This window comes from Bombus vancouverensis, chromosome 16 (genome assembly GCF_051014615.1).
Source record: "Bombus vancouverensis nearcticus chromosome 16, iyBomVanc1_principal, whole genome shotgun sequence".
NCBI classification, from domain to species: Eukaryota; Metazoa; Arthropoda; class Insecta; order Hymenoptera; family Apidae; genus Bombus; species Bombus vancouverensis.
This window is the reverse complement of record NC_134926.1, coordinates 7,289,543-7,313,882: the sequence shown is the minus strand read 5'-3', so window position 1 is coordinate 7,313,882 and position 24,340 is coordinate 7,289,543. Positions and strand designations below refer to the sequence as shown.

Genomic DNA, 24,340 nt, shown 5'->3' with positions numbered 1-24,340 from the left:
TGCGCTTGCGTCCTCTTATAAAATCTTCCAAAATTTTTCCCATGTTCCTGGCAAATCAAACCGTATTTCATCGTAACCAGCAGTATAACTTTCTATTCTTCGATTCAACTCTTTCTACTCTGTAATAAATTTATAGAAGTCCATTTCCATAGAAAATTAAAAAAATAGATCTACTGTGATGATTGCAATGAAAATTCATATAGAGAGTAAAATAGAAGGCTGAATGAAACATAGCTAAAAAAGCTTGCCAGTTCTCTCTTCTCTTCTTTCCCTCACGAACAGACGCACGTGGACGTCGTTTCCTGTTTACTAGGGCTCGCGAAGTGGCGCATTAAGAACGGGCCGAAAATATGCGGCTCGATTCCCACCTTATCTCGACCAGTTCGTACAGCAAAAGAAGAAGTAGAGACGATAAAAGCGGGGCACGATAAAAGAAAATCGTTTTCCTGCGTGCTCGCGTGCACGTATGCATAGTTTTACACTGACATCGATAGAATTGTGAATGTGTTAGTGAGTGCGCCATCGGACGAGACCCTTGGACGAAGAAAAAGACGAAGGAAAAGGGGGAATGCGAAGCTGTTAAGGTGAATCCTTGTATACCGTTGCGCCATCGAAAAAATTCCATATTCGATGTCGGCTGAACACACCGACCTCGACTAGACTCTTTCTACTTCCACATAGTGAATTGGTCTTTCGTGTTAATTTATAAAATTGCTATGTTCGTTCCTCTTTCAATAGGATATCTAAATCCAAATCTAAATTTATCTTTCAGAAAATGTCTAAAACTAGAGAACACTGTTTTAATTGTCTATTAATATTATTAATAATTTTCACTCAATCGTCGAATATCAATGAAATGGAGAATTTCTAAATTTAAAAAATTAACAAAATCTAAATTTCAACTACGCTATTTATAGAATTACCTAAAAATTGAAGATTTGCAGTTTATTGTACAATTTGAAGTTTTCTTTAAATCATAAAGTAAATTGGAATCATAGAATTGATCTTAGTTTATGCACAAGGCATTTTGGAATAGTTGCGGTTCCATTTAATAAAACAACCAGCCGGAGCTCCAGATTTAGCAGCCAGCTTACTCCCTCTTGTCTCAGGACGACCAGATTTTCACTAAAAAAACGCAGGACGAACGAAAAGCCATAGGCTGCTTCGTGCGTTCCGAAGGAGCCATTAAAAAGGAAGTTAGTGACTCCTCGAATAGAGGAAAGAAAGAACGAATAGGAAGAACATATTAGTGATAACTATAGCAACGTTGCACATTATCTATCGTGAGCAAAGCGATGATAGAGGGATACCAACTGTTTGCTTATCTACAGATAGCATAGAATTCTTGATTCCGTATTCTTGCGTATTTTGTCGCATCGTTCTAAAAATATTACTCTGACTACTTCTTCTTTTTTCTAGAAAACGAAGAGATAAAGGTTGTATAAATAATTCTGATAATTTAAAATAATATTAAATTGTGTTGATCACCGAAAATGAAATAAATGAACCGTTAGATATACACATGTGCATCCCACTTACGTAAAATACACAGAAGAATCATGTAGGTGTAGGCTATCTGTAAGGAAGGGAGCTTTACATGGATCTAGGCTGGTCTCATCTGAAAAGGTGCATGCAAGCGGCTTTTCAATCCCCTTGAGGAACCTGTTTCTCTTCACATACGCTTCTCGTCCTCCTGACTTCTCTAGAAAACTGTCTCGAAATTTTGCCTCAATCGTCTGAGCGAAAGAATAAAATTCAAATTCGTAGAACGTGATTATGTCATTAAATGCATATCAAATTATCTTTATTATTTAATTGTATGAAACTTAAAATGATAAACTGCTTAATCCTTCAATATAAAATCATTTTTTCATGCCATCTGATTTTAGAAGACTACATTAAAAAAAAACATTTTGCACCTTACTAATAAAATTAATTATTTCTAGTAATTATTTTTAGTAATAGTACTTTTTAATCATTTCTGTTGCTCCGAGATAGTACTTGTGTACTATAGAAAGAAAGGATGCACATAGAATTACTCGTAGAGGCCGATGACACAGGTGAATGGGGCGTTGCACCCGGTAGCTGCAATGAATGGCCATGCAACAAGGCAAAGCAGATATTGAACAGTAGGAACAAAGTGTACTCGGTTACACGGAATAATTGCACTTGACGCCGGAGGGTACCCACTGGACCAACAATACTTTCGCTATTGTATAGGCAACAATGTATCAGCAGGTAGCCGATCATCGATCGGGGATCCCTTCGGTCAATGGCCTTGCAATGCACGCCGAGGCCTTTACATGCATCTGTACGAGGTGTTAATGTAAGAATCAAACCCTTCTCGCGTGTTTATTTATTTGATAATAATTCTCGTTCAATACTCTTCTGATCAAACTTCAAGCTCTCCTCTTCTACAATAATAATACTCTAATGGTATTCTTCTATAGTAATAATATTCTATTTACGCGAGCACATTGGGGGATGGAATATAGTTCTAATTAGTGAAATGGAATTCTATGACGTTATTATAGAGTCATTCCTTTAGAACTCTAATCTGTTTCTGAAAATTGCTGCATAATCTAACCTGTTAAGATAGATTAAAAATTTAAATAACTACAAATTAATTCGTGTTCTAATGTTTGGAAATAGATATTATTTTTGAATGGTAGGAGTGATAGTATAACCAGTGTAAAACAGCAGCCATTTTGATCGTCCAATGGATTTCTATGCATCAGTGGTTAGAATATCTTCAGTGTTGCAATAAAAAGAAGCACAAGTAAGGTGTATGTATCCCATATGCAGGGCCAAGGTTTATCTGTGGTGGACGAGTGTCAGTGGGTCGACACCCGCAAACCGGTCCTGATCACGTGGAATGTGAGCCCGCTGTGCGATGTTGCCACGTATATGCATGATTTCCCAAAAGTGCATCTACCGTAGGCCTACTGCACGCAACACGCGTGCACGCACGCACGGTGCCCTCCCCTCTTACGACTTTCGTACGATTTCGGGAAAACTGACTCCAAAATCCGGGTTTCACAAACCAGCCCCTGAAATAATATTCAGATGTTACATCACTGCATTATATACACATTGATATAAATTACATTTGTTAGCTTCCTTTTATTTCATTTATTTTCCCCTTTTTTATGCTTCCAACCTCGTATTTTGTCACAATAGCTAAAAATTTAACTTTGTAATTGATTTTAAAGTTGTATTATTATATGATCCTCCTTGCGCAATTAACCTAACATCGATAAAATCTTACAAGTCACAAACCACACTTTGACAAGGAAACAGATGAAACTTTATTAATAAATTTTACAAATTACAAATGATCTAATTATTCCATTGTAAATGTAAAATTTCTAAATTACAAAAAAGTAAGTAATAATATAATTAGCAACTTGTAACTTGTCAATTCACTAATATTATTAGGTGATAAATTATTATACAAGAGAGCCCTGAGTCCTGGAATGGATAGAAAAAATATGTACGTTCTATTTCCAGTATTAAAACAGAATAATTTCTTTACCAAATCAATAGACTTTTAATAGATTGAAGACTGGAAATAGAATTTACTATAAAATGTAGTGGAAAAGAATTCCTATTGTCGTTTAAAACTGAACAAGTTTTACCAGTATTATTAACGCCAAAAACCAGCTCTTCGAGTATTTTTTTAGGAAAGAAGAAAGATAGGAATACCATATTTCATTTAGAAAGTGGCGCATAATTTACGCATCTATGCGCGCGCTATTCCCGCTCGTTGGACAACCCTACCCTTCAAGGTCATTCCTTTTCTATTCTTCTGCGCCCTTTTTATGTCTGCCCGGATGGAATAGAAGAGTTTTTATAGCGGTATGTCCTTGGAGCTTGACAATGCCGGTTTCCTGTATGAGGCACCTGTTGTATCGCTGCTCTTTTCTTCGCCACGCCTAATGTGCACATCCGACGCGATCGAAGAATTTATTTCTCTCTTTTTGCCTTCTTTCTTTCTCCTTTCTCTTCGACCGTTACTTCGAGCCACAGTCAAAAATAACCGGAGACTAAGTGACGGAGAGTCCTTTTTAACATGAAGAGAACTGTGCGAAAGTGTGGAGGATGGGATGATAAGAATAGCACATAGCTATGGGGGAGAGACATTTTGTCTAAACTATGATCCCCTGTTTTCCAACTTTCGGTAATCGAGAAACTATTTTCCATGTTACAAAACTTCGACGAAATTATCCTTAATCAATAATGAATCCTATAAAAATTTACCTAAATTAATAGACTTGCACATTGTAAATAGATGGATATGAAACAAAAGTAATGAAAGTTTAATATGTATATAGTAACTGAGCATTTTATATAAATTGTAATTGGGAAGCCCTACGCCAATGCATGATTTTCCTAATACCAACATTTCTCCTGATATACGTTTTTGTGCATCATGGCGTCTCCTCCGGCGAAAAAACTTGGTGGCCGAGCGATTACAAGAGTGTGATGTAATCCGCGCGCGCGCACTAGTCAGGAGGTCAAAGAAATGCCCATAGCTTGTTTTGTACGCGGAGAAGAAAGTCGTTGAACCAGATCGCCAGAGCATCGACCACGGAGTCGACGGCCGGTAAGTGGAAGTCTCCGCGAATAGAAACCTGTTTCTCCTTGATCGCGTGTTCCACGCCCTTTCTCCTGGTCCTCGGTTCCCCCAGAAACGGCCCTTATGTATGTTACAGGGTCAATCTTCGATAAAATGTTGCGGGCTAGGAATGAGTAATAAGAGCTTCTCCTGCCATCTAAAGGGAGCTATGGCTAAATTCCGTGAGAAAGGTTAGATTATTTTGTTTCTTCGAAAGGGCGTTGCAAATTGTAAGCTTCATTTAGGAGTCTGAGAGGATCGGTATTATTAGTGGAAACTGTAATAAGAAATATATGAGTTAGTAGTGAAACTATATAATAATAACCAATGTGTGATAATAAGAACTATTATTGTATATTTATATTATTAATATTATATAAGACTATTTTATATTATATGATATAATACAGTTTTAAAGTTTCAAATATTGTTAGTCAATCCTATATTACCAAAACTGTCTTCTTATTTGGTATTAGAGCCGAATATGTGTTTCTTCATACTTCTCAAAATTTTCAAAATATTGCTTGTCACAATATTAGAACATTGAATGTATTAAAATATTACTTGTTTTTATTTTTACTTTATCAGCTATTCTTTCAGCTATCTTTGGACCTAACAGGCTGTTTTCATTTCTAGCCATGCTATATAAAAATCGTCTGAACTAACATAAACTAACACTGAAATCAGAAGATTTACAAAAATGTACTTACCATATGTTTCTTGTGTAACCTTCATATGTAATATAAGAATATTGACATTGCATTATAGTTTCAAAATAAAAACGTAGATCTAAATATTATCATAATTTCTTTACCCTCTTTAAATCATTCTCTAATCTTTCAATTTTCGAAGTTTTTAATTAAATTATTTTCATCCAAAAATCCAGAGGTATTTAACTAAATTTTTACTTACTCAATCTGATGTAATGTAAATCTGAATAACGTGAATTAATAATAATAAAATCTTCATTCATTTCTGGAGTCAATTTTTCAAACTCTCCATGCGAGATCAAGATGAAAGTGGTGCCCCGGCCGTTATTTACGAAATATTCGATTTCAAACCTCTTATCGATTCGATAATCGGAACCATTTTCATGTTTTTCAATAAAAATTATCGAAATTACCAAATCCTAACCTATATGATATAACCTCTATTACATAATATGAATAAAATTTGAATCCACTTTGTTTCCTTAATTGAAATACTTAGAAATGAGAAGATTGTAGCTCTCCTTGGGAAATTTAAGATTGATCTGAATTCTGAGATTTTGAAATGTTCTTTTTGAGTGCCTAGTTTCATAGAGATGGCGCTCAAGTTAGGTTACTTTAATACAGTGACCTCGATCCGTGTATAAAACGTCGCTTAGACGTTTAAAAATCGTCTGGAACGTCATTCTTATACGATATAATTTCTTTTGAATTTGACAAATATACTATGCGGATAGTAACATGGAGGCATTAGTGCAACGAATAATTTCAGATACAAGCGACGAATTTTCAAAAGATATAGCCATCTTTGAGGAAAATGTATGTTTAAATGTCTCAAAGATTTTTGTGAAGAGTTAATAACATAAATTGTTTTTGTTTGATATTTATTTTTATATTATTTTAGTATGGAAGCAGGACTGTATTCGAAGAACTAAACCACGATAAGTTACGAGAAAAGCTGTGGGAAAAATTGTTTCATTGTCTCTCAGATAATTCACAGTCATCACTTCATCATAATTGTTTATCTACTTTACGGATACTTAGGTAATACTATAACATAGCTGTGTGGGCTTGTATGAGATACAATATGTTATTGGATATGTTGTTTTATGTGTGCGGGGTATATATAAAAAAACTTTATTGAATAAACACATTTTTATTTTTAGCAAAACATTAGAACTTTTATGACAGCCACTTTGTGTTATTGCTTTAAATGTAGACCTATAGCTTTTGCTATTATTATTAAGTAATTCTATTGTTTTTCTCCATTAACGTAGCAGAGACAAAACAAAGCTATACGAATTAATCACAGGCGAAAGACTAGGTATTATATTAAATAATGCAGCTCTAAAGGACACAGGTGCAAAAGAACATATTTATACCAATGGTAAGCACATTACATTTAATCGCAAAGTGTTCAGATAAATATCAAATATTTGGAATTATTTTATTTATTTATTTTGCAGTTACTGTCGAAGCTCTCAAACTACTATGTAATTTAATATTCAACAGTGCAAAGGTACAGGAAATATTACCAAAAACACTTTGTTTGCAATGCCTAATTGAACGTATGAAAAAATACAATGACCACATTCCATATGAAGTAACATTATTCGATACCAGAATTGTATTCCTGATTACTGCCCTAAATGCTACCACCAGACATGTTGTCAAAACAGAATTAAATGGAGATGAGTGTCTGATAAAAATGTTGGAAAACATAAGCAATCAGTATGAACAAGATAAATCACATGATATCAAGGAAGATAATGCAACATTACTGTGTGAAATTTTAAAAGCATTATTTAATTTGTATATAAATTCAGATGATATGGCAGAAGAAGAGAAGAATAAGAGTTTAGTTTTAATTTTGAGGAAACTATTGTTATCTGAATGTAAGAAAGAAGATGATCTTCAGAGGTATTTATTACTTTTTACATTGCCATATATGTATATTATCTTATGTTGTTATACTATTTTTATATTCCAGCAACATCGCAAATCTATTAACTGTAATACCATATTACTGTTATTCAGTAATGATACCTCCTAGTAAAGAGAAACACAAACAAATATATCAAAATATGGACATGAGTGCAGTTTATGTTTTATTAAAATTTCTAGACAAAAGACTAAATTACAAAACCGATTTAATAGGAAATCTCAGTCCAATTGTTACTACTTTTATCAGAATGGTTAAAGCTGAGAGATTGATTAGAAAATATGCTAGGTTACAGGTAAAACTCTCTTCCATTTAGATGTTCCAAGATATTTAAGGTTATTGCATTAGTTATTGGTTTTTTTGCAGATCTTACCTCCCTTAAGGGACGTAATGCATCGCCCAGAAGAAGGAACTACTCTAAGGGCTAAATTGTGTAAATTATTAACTTCTCCTGTAGTAGAGGTACGAGATCTTGTTGCAGAGTTCTTGTTTATACTGTGTAAAGAGAATGGTAAGGCTACAAATATTTAATAAACTATAATATATATTTAGTTAATAATATATTCCTGTCATTTTTAGTTGTTCGCATGGTAAAGTATACTGGATATGGGAATGCTGCTGGTATGTTTGCAAATAAAGGATTATTAGGATCGAATAAAAAAAAGCCAAATTACTATTCTTCTGAATCAGAAGACAGTGAAACTGAGGAATACTTGAAACATAAGGAACAGTAAGTTTAAGCTTAAGATCATAATGAGTTTGTGTTACGATTTTAATAAAATCTGTACTTACAAAGGATCAATCCTGTGACTGGTTGCTTTGAACATCCAAAACCTAATCCTTTGGAAGGAATGTCAGAGGAACAGAAAGAGTATGAAGCATTGCAGCTTCTTGGTCTTGTTGATAAGTTAACGAGGTTTGTACTGTTATTCATTTATGAATATAACAATCAATTTGTTTTTGGTACAATGTTTATGATATATTTGATTATTTTAGGGAAGGTGTGATGCAACCTTGTAGGATTGGAGAAGACGGGAAACCAAAGCCGATCGAACACGTTTTGGAATTGCAAGAGAAACTGCCAAAACAACAATATGCCCATCAGGATTCTGATTCTGATTGAATGCTGAGAAATTCTTCTTATATATAAAACTATATGAAAGAACAGACATGAAATAAAAACATGTATGTACAAAATGTTCTTTTACTTTCGTACCCTGCTTCGTTGTCAGCCGAGTTCTTCATAATTCGGAAAATCCAATGGAGGTGAAATAGTCGTATCTTTAAATTGAAGGTCGTAGAAATATAAAGAGAACGATATTAAAGTTGGTTTGCTTACTTTATTGAAAAAAGAACAAAGAACAACATTACAAATTAAACAATTGGCAGGAAATAAAAAATATAACAGTTTCCAAAATCACATGAAATATTTTAAACATTACAATTTTGGTAAATTATGTTATGTGCTTTCGTGAGCATCACAATATATTTATTATTGCATTTAGTAAGCCTATACGCAGACAAGAACGTATGTTTCCTACATATTTGAGTAACTCTTTCTTTTTCTCTTTTGCTTGGAAACGAGATCCGCGCGGGGCGTAACGAAGTTGGGCGAATTGACAAAGGTAAATGGCGAGAGAATAGAGTCTTATACTTTTTTTTAAATACTTCTCACTTACGAGATTTCAAAACGAACAAAATGGCGTCTTAGCGCAATGATTATGCAGAATATCATTGTAAAAGAACTCTGAAAAATATATTCAGAGCAACAATCTGTTCCTCCTTTCTCCCAAGTTCTGCCCGTCCCGCAGAGGATACCTTTCCAAAGATTATATCGCGCGCGTGTACATTTGACAAATATATAAGTAGCAACTGTTTTCCACATATCTTTAAATACAATAATATTAATGTAATACGTAGATTAAAATATTTTACTTTTCATTTTATTTTTTTTCCATTTTATTATTGTTTGTAAAAGTGTATATAGAAGTGTATACGTATAATACCATAAATTTGAATATTCCATATAAAAATGAAACTAAAAATTTAGTAGGTACCGACGTAGAGAAGAAAAAAGGAAAAAAAGGAAGAGAGAAAAACATTAATAATAATAATATTAATAATAATAGTAGTAGTAATAATTAATATAATAATCAAGCGGAAATCCCCGTTGAAATGAAAGGAGAGACTTCGCATTTCTCCATTTTCTTTATATACACATATATACATGCGTACATATGCATACTGTGCATAATATACACACATATATATATCGTAACACTTATATGTGGTGTATGTGTGTATATTATATAAGACTAGGTTTTTAACAAACTTTGGGGAAATTCGGTAGGAGTTGATGGTTGGGCACGATGAGGAATTAAAATTAGAATCATCAAAGATATCGCTCTTTTTTTTCTTTTTTCTTTCTCATTCAAAGGACTTAATAGAGAAACGAATATGCATATATATCTATGTATTTTAATATGTACGTATATGTGTATATATAATATATATGTATATATATTTATATATATGTATATATATATTTATATAAATATTGAAATACTTTGAAAACGAAAATTCGCGGTTATAAATATATATATATATATATATATATATATATATATATATATATATATATATATATATTTTTTTTTAATCTAAAGGCTGAGTAGTTTCGGGGGGAACTGACAATTCGATTACACGGTCGATATATGCATGTGCATTTCTCCCTTTTTCTTTCTTCTTACATATAACCGTACGTGTAACTCTCGCGCTAATTAATACAGTATTGATTTTTTTTTCAACGTTTACAACGTCACCATGCTCCTTGGCATCCCATTAGCATATATAAAAAATATATTTGGAATACACGCTTTCTCCATATTGCATTTTTACCACTTCTCCCTTGTCTTGTACTATCCTTTTATACAGTTTACAGTTTTGAAGTATTTACGCAACATGTCGGAACATCTTTCTTTTTTTCCCATTTCCGTGAAAAGTCTCATCTAATAAAAAATACCAATGGAGGTCTCAGGAAAACATGGTTTACGCATAGCAAACCGCGTGAATTTCTTTTTTCTCTGTCTGTTATCAACTCTTTGCTTCACTTACTATTTCTTTCTTATATTTCTATACTCCTTGTTTGCTTTTCTGTTCCTGTTGTATGGTGTAAACCATATGCCCAATATCTATTTGGATATTGTGCTACATTAAATTCTATCCTCAAAGACATTGTTTCTTTACTTAATTCCAGTATACAGGAGTATATGGCTCGGCGTTCTTTTCTCACACATTACTGTTCCCTTTGTTTTATCAGCTTATTTATGACACCCTGACCCTCCCTATGTAGAACAAGTTTTGATTTGTTTCATTCTCTTTGAAGACATTTTTATTGTGAAATTGTCCATAGAAGCTCGTAAACAGTTCAGATCCAAAACAGATCTGGATTTAAAGATTTGTCAATCTTTCTGGAATAAGCAAGTCCTCTCACAATGTCTTCCATGATAACAAGGAAGACTAACAAGTCCTAATAATCCATTAGTTTGAATTAAAAGCTCGAAGCTGGACCTCTTTTGAACCCTTTATGACTAGAATGTTTCTGGAGATGCCATTCCCAGGTACAAGATTTGGCGACTAATGAACAAATTTGAAGAAACACAATTACAAAAGACCAAGATGAAGGCAAAAGATAAGAAGAAATCCCTTATATTATATGAAATAAGCAAATTCCCTGAAAATTTTCTTATCTAAATCTGAAACAATGTACGAAGAGAAATTAGAATAAAATTCGTTTCCCTCGCCAACTATCAAATATTACTTACCACCTTCTTTAACGATACAGCTTACAAATAAATTACAAACTACAAATAACATGTTATTGCAACATTGCACGTGGGATAAGCTGCATGTCTCTTCTGTCATTTCCTACCTATTGCTTAAAACAGTATCACTTGAAATCTTTACCTTTTGTTACTTATTTGCTTCGGTTCCCTTCAAGATTTTTGTGACTGCTGGCTCAAGGAGGCATTCAAATGATAAAATCACAGAAATCCAGTTGTCAAGGAACGCCGAGCCAGACACTAAGCCAAGAATCATCCATTCAGATATAATTTTTGTTGCTAATGAATGTAACAAGATTTATTCATAGAAGAACTGTTTCTCTATTTTGCATTGAGGACGTTTTTAAACCTGTCTTCCAGTCTAAAACTAGCTGCCACCTCAAAATTGAAGTGTACTTTTGTTGGAAAAGCGGAGGTTCCAAGTTTTTGTCGTTGGAAAAGTGAAAAAACACACAGAGAGAGATCACGGGAAACATCGAAGGGCGTGTACCTACGCCGATGGAATGCAACGGTTTCTTTATGTGTCCATTTGTGGTCAATTTGATATGTCAAAGAAAACATCTCCGAAAAAAAAAGAAAAAAAAAAGGAACGCGTGTCTCGTTAAAATTAATATCAAAGTAAAATGAGGGTTTTGTATACATATTAGGTGTGTGGATATATATAATATATATATGATATCATATATATTATATATATATATCATATGTTAATGAGTAGGAAGAAACGAAGAAAAGAAAAAAAAGAAGTCACATTTCTTTCTTTTTACTTCGCCCTCTATCAGCCCGTCCTGTCATTTTAAGTATTATTAAACGTCAAGTAACTAATGCAAATATAAATAAAGCTATATCAGAGGCTTAGTAAGGAATGAAACCAAGTTTATACGCAACTATGCGCGTTTTGCTCTCCCTCTCTTTCTCTCATCCCTTTCACGCTTGCACACGCACGCCTCCTCTCTCGTTTTTATACTTATTACCTAATCATAGAATACATTTAAACATTTGTACTTTAACTGACTAAGCAAGGATTTTTTTTTTATAATCGTTTAATATTTCTGTCTTTCCTCATTTTTTTTATTTTTATAATTGTTGTGTGTGTATATATATAGATATATTATATATATATATAATAATTTCTTCTTTTCTTTCTTTCCTTCTTTTTTGCTCCTTTCTTCATATTTTCTTTTTTTTCCCTTATAACTCTAGAACCACTGATACCCCATGTATTCTTATTTTTTCTTTTTCACTTATTAATGTTTATAATATAAATGGAACTCAATTTGAAGAAATCATCATTAAATAAATATGAATGACAAATAAAACATAAAAAAAAGAGAAAAATTATCGCGATCGAAGTGCTTCTATTCCTCTTCGTTCCGTTCGTTAAATTATGCAGTCTGTCGTTCGCTTTTTTTAAACTTCGTTTTGTTACTTTTCTTTTACCTTTTTTTTTTTATTATTTTATTTTCATTTTAGTCTTTCTTTTGGCACTAAAGAATTTCACTACGCGTAGCGAATAGTAAAAGTCTGCGGAGGATTTAAAAAAACAAAGGATAAAAATTAAAAAAGAAGATCGGCGGAAACTGTGCGGCCTGAACTGGCGAGAAATTCAAACCGAGGGCCTCCCAATTTCTTTTGTCGGATGAAGAACAATTGATATCTCGTTTCCTCTCGAATCGAGCCAACTAATAAAAGATTAAAAATGATTATTTAACGAAGGCGGAATGGGGAGAGAGGAAGTGGTATGAAAATAATGGCCGTTCTGTAAATTGAGAAACTTTCCTCGGCGTTTGTCTTGAGATCTACACATCGTCTTTTTTCAACTTGAAAAAGCAAAACACAAAAAATAAAAAGAAAAAAAAAATGTAAAGTCTTAACGATTAACTACATTTAAATTAATGCTACTATTAAAAAATAGTAATAATGGTCGCAATATAATAATATTAGAAATAATAAGTATAATAGCAATAATAGTAATAAAAGCTGTTCAAGAGCGTTCGCGCACTTATTTGAATTAAAAAAAAAAAAAAAAAAAGATGAAAAATAGAAATTAAAGATAAGTTGTCGAAAACTGGCGGGTCGAGAGGCAACGAGACGAAGGAAATCCTTTATGTCTTTCGTCATTTCGGCTTAAGTATTGGAGAGAGGAAGAAAACAAAAAAAAAAAAAGAATATAGATTTGAATGATTAAAAAGAAGAAAAAGGAAAATAATACACATAAAAAGGAATTTGTTAATTTAAAAAAAAAAAAAAACGAAAATCGCGGGTCAAGGTGGTAACAATGATCGAAAAAAGTCAAGAAAAGGAAAAGGAAACAAAAATAAAAAAATTGCAATAATAATAATAATAATAATAATAGTAGTAGTAGTAATAATGATAATAATAATAATAATAATAATAATAATAATAATAGCAGCAGTAGTAGTAGTAGTAATAGTAGTAGTAGTAGTATTCATAATATTATTAATAGTTGTAATAATAATAATGATATAAAACATCAAAGTTATGGGTGGGGGAAAGGAAAAAGAACAGAAAGAAAAACCCCACACGAGATGCCATATATTAATTAATAATAGAAAAAAAAATGGAAAACTGAAAGTGGTGTCCCCGTTTTACAATAGGTCCGTCATGTGTGAAATGGTAAAATGCACGCATCCAACATTTGAACAATGTGGAAAAAATCAACACGACAATATATACATATAAATATGCCCTCTTTTTCCTTTAAACAACCGACACAAGAACACACATTAATGCCTCGACGAAGATAAAAAAATAGTTGTTTAACATTACTTAAAAACGACCTACAAGAAATGAGTAAAGCGAAGAAAAAAAATGCCACTTTAAAAGGAAGAAAAAATAAAGAGGAAAAAAGAGCAACAAGGAAAACGCACTTATTCCACATGAATAATTTAACAAAGATACGGTTCCTAAACCTTTGTGAACTCGTCTTCTGTTTCCTCTAATTCCTATGTCCGCTATATTTAGATCTTTGTACAAATACACGACGAATAATAACGTTCGAAGGAAAAAAATATATGTATGTACCTATGCATGTACGATTTCTCCTATTTCTCCCTTCACTTATAACATCTCCGTTCCATCCGTTTCCTTTTTTAAAGTTAATATTTTATAGTTACACTTTTAAGTCATGTTCGATAAAATGTCTCTCACAAGCAGATCAATTCGACCGCCAATTCTCATCAGCATAAACACTGTGAGGGTAATAACTTTCTTTATTTTATTACGCTCCTTTATGGCTATAGTAAAAGATCACGGTTCGACTTCCAGGATAGCCATGGATCTTAGATAGAAAAAAACTCGGTAATCGCATAAAGATAAAACCTTTCTTTTTCTTTCTGTTTTTTTCCACAACTCTAGGAAGACTATGATTAACCGTAGGCTAGAATTCAGTTAATGACGCAACCTTTTTTTTTTTTTTTTCATTTTAAATCCTATCGTTAATGTGTATATGTATATATCATATATTATTACCTGTGTATATATATATTATATATATATAAGTGCCCCCCGACGCGATATCCGCAAAAAACTCGCAAGTGTAATCTTATTTTTATTGTATCACTTAAATGTGATGCGATCTTCAAAATCAGGAACATATTTTATATATTTAATTTTTCGTATCTTTTTTCCTTGTTCGTAGCATACCCTCCGCTTTTTTTGGTTTTGACTATGCGACACAATTTTCCTGTTTTTCATCATCTTTTACGGCTGACAAACAACGGCTTTTGTCAGATGTATATATTTTTCTCTTTCGTACACATTCTTACAACTGCAGCAGCTCATTCTTGTACACATTGTCGATTAATAGACCGATCATTAATCAATGTCGAAAATATAAAACCAAATATTTACACTATAAACACAAGAATTTGTTCGAATGGGAATTTGAAATCACGCGTCACTTTTAAATCGCCAAATTATACTTACGAAATAAATGTTTCCTTCGTCAATAAATACATAGGAATGATGGAATCAATAGTTATGAGTCTTTACTACCGTATTAAAAATTTTTTAATCCTTCGTTAAATTAATTAAATTTGTTCCTCATTGTTATAAACATATCATAGATACGAATCGTAAAAACAATGGACACCTTCTTTATGAATTTCAATTTCTTTTTTCTCTCTTTCCCCTCTCTTTTTTTTTGTGTTTCTTTTAAGCTGCACATAGATAGCACGTCATTCGTAAACGAACACAAAGAACCATTACAAAAACCGAAATCGTGTCGAAGAAGTATATTTAGGTGGCATCTAAAAAGGCCTTGGAAACTGTTTTTATTTATATATATATATATTTTTTTTTATAGCGATAAAAACATTAGATCAGATAAAAGTATAATACGTAGAACATATCTGAATACGTTTACTTTAATAGACTGATAGTATATATATCTTTTGTCTCTTATAAACTGCTTACAATAAGGTGATATATTCATTACTTTTTTGTCATTTAATAATTATTAGTTATTTTTCTTTAACAATGTAAGCAGAGTTTTCTTTATGTAGTTTTTATGTCGAGAGTGACTATTATAATTCTATACATATTAGGATAATAAGACTTTTGAGATTGTAAAAATCATCAAAAAATCTATCACAATTACCATTTACGTAACATGTAATCCCCGTTTCATTTTTTTTTCCTTTTATATTATTATTGTAATTTAAACATCAAGGCAAATAAGGGGTGAATTTCAACAGTGGCCTAAATTAGCCAAGTAGTCTTCCACAGATAAAAATATGTAAATAGAGTAAATCTATATACTAAAATATTCAAGTGAGCGTAATATAATAATTTTGTGAGGTAAAAGACCCTCTCATTAATGGTCATCCATTCATTACACTATGAGTCCATTTTTTATTTTCTTCTTCTTTGTCTTCAAATACGACTGGCAAAAATGTTTGCAACATATTTCTCTTTACTTTTTCTCAATATTATCTTTTTGCTTCTCTTTTCTTATATTCATATTGTGTATTGTGTATATAATTCATACATATCATTAGAGACCATTCGATGGCTTTGTATCGGGTGTTATTGTGCATTAAACAGAAATACACCTTCCACAAGGCGTCTCGCTAACAACATTTCGTTTCGGTACCTCTAATAATATTTACCTTGCAACGACATCAAAGACTCTGTAAGGACACAACTTATCCTGACGATACTATTATCACAGGCATTATTTATATAACTCTACTAACCATGACTATTAAATACTTCAGAATTACTTCTTTTTTTTTTTCTTTAATATATATAAAATTAAAACTTCTAATAATAAAAGATGATTACGACTTATTAGCTTAGGTGTACGTACGTAGGCTTCGTGCAATTTACTACAAATGTTACGCGCAGATTTATTATTTTTTTTCTGTTGTTTTGAGTAGCTCTATTATAGCGTTTCTGCAATTTCGCACTGTTCTCCTTGAGGTTTTAGACATATCCTCCCACTTTCCTCATTAACTAGCCATTCATCCCTTTAAAACCAATTCTATTTAGCATAGCCAATTTGTATGCGAAAAACAAATTTGTCAAAGCTATCCAAGTAGAAATATATATATATATATGGATGTGCTTTCTAACATTTGGTATGGCAAGATAGTTATTCACATTCAATCGTTATTGTAGGTAATTATAATACAATATATAGCGATCTGCCAGATATATCCGTATATATACATATATATGTGTATATATATACATATATATATATATATTTACATATATGTGTATATATATATATATATATGTATATATATGTATATATATATATATATATATATGTTGTATACACATTGCATTTATATTTTTGTTTTATAGTTTCAATTAAATCTTAAGGCTGATCATGTAAACAACCCTAAAAAATATGTGTATTTCTATATATATGTATGTGTTTTACATGGATTTTCATCTTTTTTTTCTTACGGATCATGTTTAATTATATATACATAAATAGAAGTTGTTTAGCAAACTGTACGTTGTTTTTTCAATTTTTTTTCCTTTTTTAATCTTTTTATACATAGATAAAGATATTATTCCTATGATACCGGTGGTATAATTTTTACTTATGAACCTTGTATAATATATTACATGATCATTCCACAGCATTGTTAAATCTCGGAACGATTCTGTAATTTTTGTAACAAATACATTTACATGGTATGGATATATTATTATTATTCTCTAGCACCACGAACCAATAATTCACACACGCATATATATGTATATATATTGTATTTATATGGTGGACCATAATAAAGCATCCTGAGTAAATATTGTAACCATTACGTGCCTCGCCTATTATATATTTTTTTTCTGTTTCTTTTAACAATGCACAAAACGGGATCTATTATCAGTGGCAAGTCTAGAATAATTATTTTCGATTTTTTATTTTCTCGAATGTAATTCGTGTACGATTCCTCGTCTCGCAAGACAATTATATGTTTGATTTTCAACGTATCTGTAATTCTATGCTTTCTCTCTCTCTCTCTCTCTCTCTACTTTAACATTGCCCCATAAAATTCCTCTTTTCTTTCTTTCTCTTTCTGAACTACTAATTTTCAAATGCACGGAGAAGTATCACCAGGAACATAGCTCGTATTATTCCTTTTTTTTCAGTTTTTGTTCTTTTTTCTTGTTTAAGCTTCGTGTCTGCCGTAACGAGGAGTACTGGATGTGTTTTCTGTTAGTTTTATTTTTTTTTCATTTTTTATTTGTTTGTTTTAAATAGAGATATGATATGATAAGAGCAGGAAGTACTACCATGTGTCGCAGCATGCAACATTTGTCTTCACCGCAACGTTAAGCACAGGAATTTGTATTATTATTTACTTCTTCTAATAACCGTAACCTTTTCGTATCTCAACATGCTTATTAGATTACTTAACGATTCTTAACGAAATCTTAGAAACTTAGTGTATCTACAAATAGATCTCGAAGTAACGTAGGGAAGAAAAAGTCTTATTAATTTCTCGTTTCCTTCCACTCGTTCTTTGTCGCCACTTTTATCACACATTTTCGTAATACCTCCAGATTAAAAATACACGTTGCTTCGAGTACGGATTGAAAAATCAGTGTGTAAAACAGTGCTCGTTAGAGACTAGAATAATTTGATTTATAAACATACCTAAAATACTGACGAAGTCGAAGATGATGTGACCGATTATGACGGAAAGCTACCGTTCTGCAACTTCCTTCCACATCTCCTCCTCCACTTCCGGTCAAAGCGATCCAATTCGGCTTTCTTCCAATTTCCTCTCTCTGCTACTCCTTGCCTAACTGTGTTTCTTTCTTTTTCTTCTTCATGTTAATTTTTCTTGGCAGTTTACCAAATGCAACTTCGCTAAATTACTATTTATACTGTTTTTTGGTCGGAGACGTACGTTTACCTAATTTTTTTTTTATTTTTATTTCTTCTTTCGAACGTTGTTACTTTCATAAAACAGGGACGCACTTATACTTGTTTTTCCATTTTTTTTTTTCTTTTATACAGACTATTAAAGCTGCATGCTGCACTCGTTTGTAATTCTATTGCTTGGATAGGCCCAAATCTCAAAGAACTCAATGTCACGGGCATATTGGATATTTTTCTTCTTTCTTTCGTTTGTTTCTTCGTATTAATCGATTTGTTCTTCGTTGAGAGTAGAGCGACATTCACCAAGATAATTCCACTCGCTGAAGAAAGTTACGACATACTTATTTGGTCTGCCCCTTCGCTTCATGATATGTAAAGAGTGTTCAACACGAGGACGTGGTGATTATTTTTAGCCAGAGTTACAATATACCCCTCTGAGGTTATTTTCAAGCCACAACATCGAGAGACCTGCGAAATTCCGTCAGGTGATCGTTTGATACGAATCGTTTGAAAAGAATCTAACCTTTAATTAATCTCAATTAATTAAAGGTTGCTCTGTTCAGAAAAGAGAAAATTAATGGGACGTGTGATTAATTTTGGGACGTTTACCTTGACGTATGGACATTCGAACTCGGAAATCAAGGAACCATCTCTTGAAAAAACAGCCACGTGAAAACGGTTACCATGCGAGTCTCCTATTAATATATCTCCTGCATCGCTAATATCGATCCCATTTGGGAAGTTTGTTACATTGTCACAGCCAATACGACGCAAAAAGTTTCCCTCCTCGTTAAACACCACAACACAATGTCCCTTAAAATCACAAACAAAATATTCTTTACCTGAAAACAAAAGAAATTTATATGTATAGTTTACAAAAGCTTGAAACACACAATATAGCCAAACATAATTTGAAAGGAATTATTTACCACTAATTGCAATATCACTTGGTTCTCTCATATATTCACTGCAATCGAACCAGTTTAACAGCTCTCCTGTATCGCTGATTACAAACACCGTCGGTGATACGCTATCAACAGCCAAAATGTGGCCTTCGCTAGTCACAGCTAGGCCAGCTACAATATCGATGTAACGAATTGCTATTTTCTTGATAAAATGACCACTTTTTGTAAATATCTGCATCCTCGATCGTTCGTTCCCTCGATCACAAACAACAAATTTTCCACTGTTCTTCATCACTGCGATCTTTCTAGGGTACCATAATTGGCCCTCTTCCTTACCAGGAACACCAAATTGGAATTTGAATATGCCAGTCTTATCAAATATCTAAAAATAGATTTCGACTATTAATATGAGCAGAGAATTTAAACTGACTAATTGTCAAATATTGAAAAAAGTACCTGAATTCTGTGATTATTCGTGTCGGCAACAATAATATCTTCATCAGCACTTAAACAAAATCCATGAGGTGAGCTGAATTGACCTTTACTGGGACCTAACTGTCCAAATTTACACCTAATTTGCATAGGAGTTAATTTCGTGTTATTCGAACGCGGATGAGTATAATTTCCAGAACCGGAACCAGTTACATTGCCAACTGTATTTCCTACTACTACAGGCATGTTATGCATGGAGTCTCCTCTTAAATCATCTGCAAGAAATATCGTTATGTAATCAAATCGTTTTGACTTATTTGAAATATACAATAATCCAGAGAGATTTTACCAGCACCCTGTGAAAGTATGGTGGAAGTGGATGAAGATAATGATTGAAATCCTCCATTTAAAAGACTGTTAGCAGCTAGACTCAAGTTTGGTGTGTCCACAATGGCTGGCGAAGGACCTCTCCCTAGTACTAAACTACTACCACCATTAATAGTAGGATTGCCGAGATCTGGAAATAAACAAAATGAAGTAAATGATTACACTACATTTGACGCACCACACACACACACACACACACACACGCGCGCACGCACGCACGCACGCACAATAATTCATATCAGTGACCCCATACCTTGATTACCAAGTGTGTTTCCTAATTTTGCAAGAGCTTGTAAATTATTGATTGCATGGCTGGTAGAACTCAGATCGCCGGCAAATAAATCTGCTAAAGTGAAAGACGGCGTTGGACTAGGATTCGAACTCGGCCCAACCACGTTCGTGTCTCCAACCATTTCGACTTTTTCCGCCAGACTAGCTAACTGCTGTAGATTATATTCTTGAATACTAGTAAGCCCATGAATAGGACCTGGAGGAAGAGATACAGAAGGTGGTGGAGGTGGAATACTTTGAGGGCTGGATGTTGGAGGTATAACAAATGAAGGGTCACCTTCGAAGGAGGATTGCATTGATGTAGGAAGGGAAATGGGAGACCTTGCACTAATAGAACGAGGACAGCCCATTGAAGTATGAACAACTTGTTGGTTCACAGAAACTCCAGACATAGTTGTAATTGGTTCTGGAGTGGATTTTGTTACTGGTGTGCTTTCCGTATGAAATTTACCAAAGACTTCCTACAATTATATATTTCATTAACGTATTTTTGTTCATTCAGATACAATTAAACATATGTAGTATAAACAAACCTTCAGTGCTTTTTCAAACTGGTTGTAGTCAGTTTGAAACTGAATAGAAAACGTAACATTTGGCTTTGGTGTGTTTTTTATTAAATTCATTAACTGTGTTCCTACGATACGACGAAGAGCGAGGATCTCCACAGCATCACCATGCTCAAGAAGTCTGGAGGTAAAACGACAAGCATCTTCTATCTTCTCCACTGTCTTTTCAACGCTGTAAACATGAACAATGATGTAGTAAATACATTTTAAAGATATAGACAATATTTGTTCCAAGTGAAGAATGTTCCTCTAACCTATGAAACGTGTCCATTATTTCTAATTCCCTATCTGAATGTAATTTTTCAAGCTCAACCAGGGCATTGTCTCGACATTTCTCTAAAACAGCCTTGTAACTCTGAAATGTCTCTACAATTAGATCTTTAGCTTGATCATGTTGTGCTTGTAGTTCACTAAGTGCATTTTCTAGTTGTGCAGATACTTGGTCACAGTCTGCTATTCTTGCTTTACTCTCATTCATCAATTTTATTAATTCTTCTTTCTGACGTGGTTCTGCATCCATTAGTCTTTCATACTGATGCTCTGGAGTTTTGTGTTCAATAAGCAAACACTCGTTGCATATAGGTTCCTAAATTGAACAATTAATAAAGTGGGTTTTATAATATTTGATCTTATACCAGTACTCTTACCAATAATAATACAATAAGAGGTTTAAGTCTATTCATAATCCATACTATGTATGGACTCTACAGTCCTCAATAAATTATCACAAAATCAAAGAATTTGGAGGCATGCTAATTACCTGGCAAGTGTAGCAGTAAAATTTCATATTTTCAGCAGGATGATATTCGCAAAAAATAGGTTTGTGTATTGGTATAGCTTCGTTGGATTGCTTTAAATCTTCAAAGGCCATGACCTTGTGACTTTCAAAACAACGCATGAACTGGTGTGCGGTGTTGCAATTCGGACATAAGAAGTTGGCACAGTCCGAGCAACGTGCAACCGCACTCTCTTTGGCTTTACACGAGGTACAGAGTACAGCCATGTTCTCAATCGCGGACATGTCAAGTATATTCGTTAGAACATAATCGCATGTCAATGACGCAGCACCCTTAGAACTAATGGAAGTTTCTTGTTGACAGAGCGGGCAGATTAGGACAGAGCTAACTTTAGAGTCACCTGCCTCGTCCATCAGAAGCTTATCCAGGCAAGCCTCGCAAAACACATGAAGACAAGAGAGCACTCGTGGAGAACAAAGTTTGCTCATGCAAATAGCACATTCCTGATCACCTGATTCACCTGAGCCACAATTTATTTCTTCCAAGGCATCACCAGGATTGGAGGTTTCGCTGCAGCTGGTAACAGTGTTTATGTTTCGTTCAGTAAACACATTCCCATTCTCCACATCTTCGTTTTGACTGATACCAGTTCCAGCTGGAACCGAAGCTGTTCCAGAAGGAACAGCCACCATAGACGATGCCATCTTTGTAAATCACTTCTTGTTTGTCTGCGAATATCTTCTCCTTTGTGGATAGTTTCTTTATTTCTTACAGACAGTCTTGCCGGGGTAACCGTGAGATCTAACGTTTAATGTTATTTAACTAAACATATCGTTCCAATGAACGAGACGAATAATTACGAGAAGAAAAAAAAGAAAAGCCACAAACCCCTTTTTCAGATCGTGAAACACGAGGGCCAAGACATCGTAGCATCGATCGTTTAATCAACGAAACAAAACACTGCTAGTCACGGTTGGCCACCACCAACGGGGATTTCTACTACCGTGTGTATAAAAATAATGCTTGTGGCGCACACTAATGAACGGAAAAAAGAGAAAGAGAAAAAATCAAATCAACGCAAGACGCTCGTTACGACGAACGAATTTTTGTCATGCAGCATTTCAAGCTCTGACATATTTCGTTTCCGTCTTTTTTTATTTTCCTTCTATCTCTCTCTCTTTCTCGTTTCCTCGTGTCTATCGAGATAAAAAAAATTCCTCTCCAAGTTTTACTTCTGTAGTCACACACACACACACGCGGTTAATTCGTTTTCCTTCCCTCTCTCTGCAAGAGCTTTGAATCTATTCTTCTTTCTATTTACATTTGTAACACTATTCTCTTCGTCACTGGTCTCGGAATGCTTACCAACTGAATTCGTATTAAATATTCGTTTTGAACAGGATCAACGTTTTGACTTGCGTATCGAATGTACTAAGAAACATTTTTATCGATCATCCACGAATCCCCTTTGAGTCGTTTACGATAGCGAAACGGCGATTGTTTCAATTTCAATTGTTATCCGACGCCTCAAACCGCGAATATTTCTGATTTTTTCATATGTAGAGCGGAGGAATAAATCATTCGAACCAAGAAGAGTTGACCCCAATGCAGGAGCCCTGCAAACAATTAATATAACGATGAGTGCACTTATAGACCCGTAACGCGGGACTTAGAAACTTCCCCAAGTTTCGTCGATGCAGCAAACCGGGCGACATCACGCGACTATGTCGAAAATTAGAGACGTTGTAAACTTTGAATGTCCTTATTGACCCAATTTTTCAATCTACAATGAGAACAATACAGGATACTTCAGGAATTATTAAACTGCGAATATTTATGCAAATTTGTATTTTTGTAAATATACTTTCGGTATAATCGGTAACGATTCCGCATAAAAAAAGCAAGTCAAACTATAGAATGTGTTTTTCATAAGATACTTCGTTTTCAAGAAAATTGAAATTAAAAATTGAAGAGAGAAATAGAAAATTAAATTAAAAAATTTATCTACCGTACCAGTCCAAACTTTATTTTCTTAAAAACGAGACCCTAAACAGAAAACTTTCATTCCATACATTTTTTACCTATTTGCGCATTATTTATCTGCTGATTGATGACGTACCTAACCAATAATTAGTTAAATTACTAACTAATTTTTTAAACTCGATTTTCACTAAAATTAAGCTTTGTATGAAAAAATGTTACTTTACGTTTTCGATTTATTTTTACACATAGAATCACCTCTTAACCTTGCATGATTATCTTTCAGATCGAAACTCTTTAAGTATGATTCTTTTACAGTATAAAAAAAGTGATTAAATAACATTTTTTAAATTTCGCGCACTTCATACTATATTTTCATGAATATCGTATAGGATTCAGAATCATTTATTAATAATAAAATGATAACATCATTATTTAAAGGATTAAAGAATTATTTGGCGTAAATTACGCAACATTAGATTCAGAACCTATAATTCTGTTATCATAGTAGGATTATCATCAGTGGTTTTCAATCAGCGACATTCGATATTTCATTACAACCTT

The 24,340-nt window shown here is 33.2% G+C and overlaps 2 protein-coding genes across 12 annotated transcripts; one reads left to right on the top strand and one right to left on the bottom strand.

Annotated features, from left to right (window-relative positions):
* Positions 1–1,539: 1,539 nt before the first annotated feature.
* On the bottom strand, positions 1,540–23,581 carry LOC117161076 (protein meiotic P26). Of its 11 annotated transcripts, none has more exons than XR_013060415.1 (10): positions 21,820–23,581; positions 21,314–21,645; positions 21,027–21,231; positions 20,456–20,954; positions 20,165–20,332; positions 19,840–20,090; positions 19,408–19,765; positions 19,088–19,320; positions 18,251–18,946; positions 1,540–3,050 (listed from the first exon to the last, which is right to left on the bottom strand). XR_013060415.1 is itself a non-coding variant. In XM_033342295.2 (10 exons), exons 2-10 carry the CDS (start codon positions 22,498–22,500, stop codon positions 18,842–18,844), a joined length of 2,832 nt encoding a protein of 943 aa, XP_033198186.2. In that variant the 5' UTR covers positions 22,501–22,597; positions 22,685–23,581; the 3' UTR covers positions 8,588–18,841. The 11 variants fall into 11 exon arrangements, 1 of the variants encoding a protein (XP_033198186.2); XR_013060413.1 differs by lacking the exon at positions 1,540–3,050 and adding an exon at positions 8,588–10,275 and having other exon boundaries at positions 10,382–18,946; XR_013060409.1 differs by lacking the exon at positions 1,540–3,050 and adding an exon at positions 8,588–14,509 and having other exon boundaries at positions 14,602–18,946.
* On the top strand, positions 4,423–8,464 carry ric8a (ric8 guanine nucleotide exchange factor A). Its single transcript, XM_033342303.2, has 10 exons — positions 4,423–4,606; positions 4,716–6,144; positions 6,230–6,369; positions 6,603–6,712; positions 6,792–7,245; positions 7,316–7,562; positions 7,634–7,778; positions 7,847–7,997; positions 8,064–8,183; positions 8,264–8,464. Exons 2-10 carry the CDS (start codon positions 6,067–6,069, stop codon positions 8,388–8,390), a joined length of 1,572 nt encoding a protein of 523 aa, XP_033198194.1. The 5' UTR covers positions 4,423–4,606; positions 4,716–6,066; the 3' UTR covers positions 8,391–8,464.
* Positions 23,582–24,340: the final 759 nt, after the last annotated feature.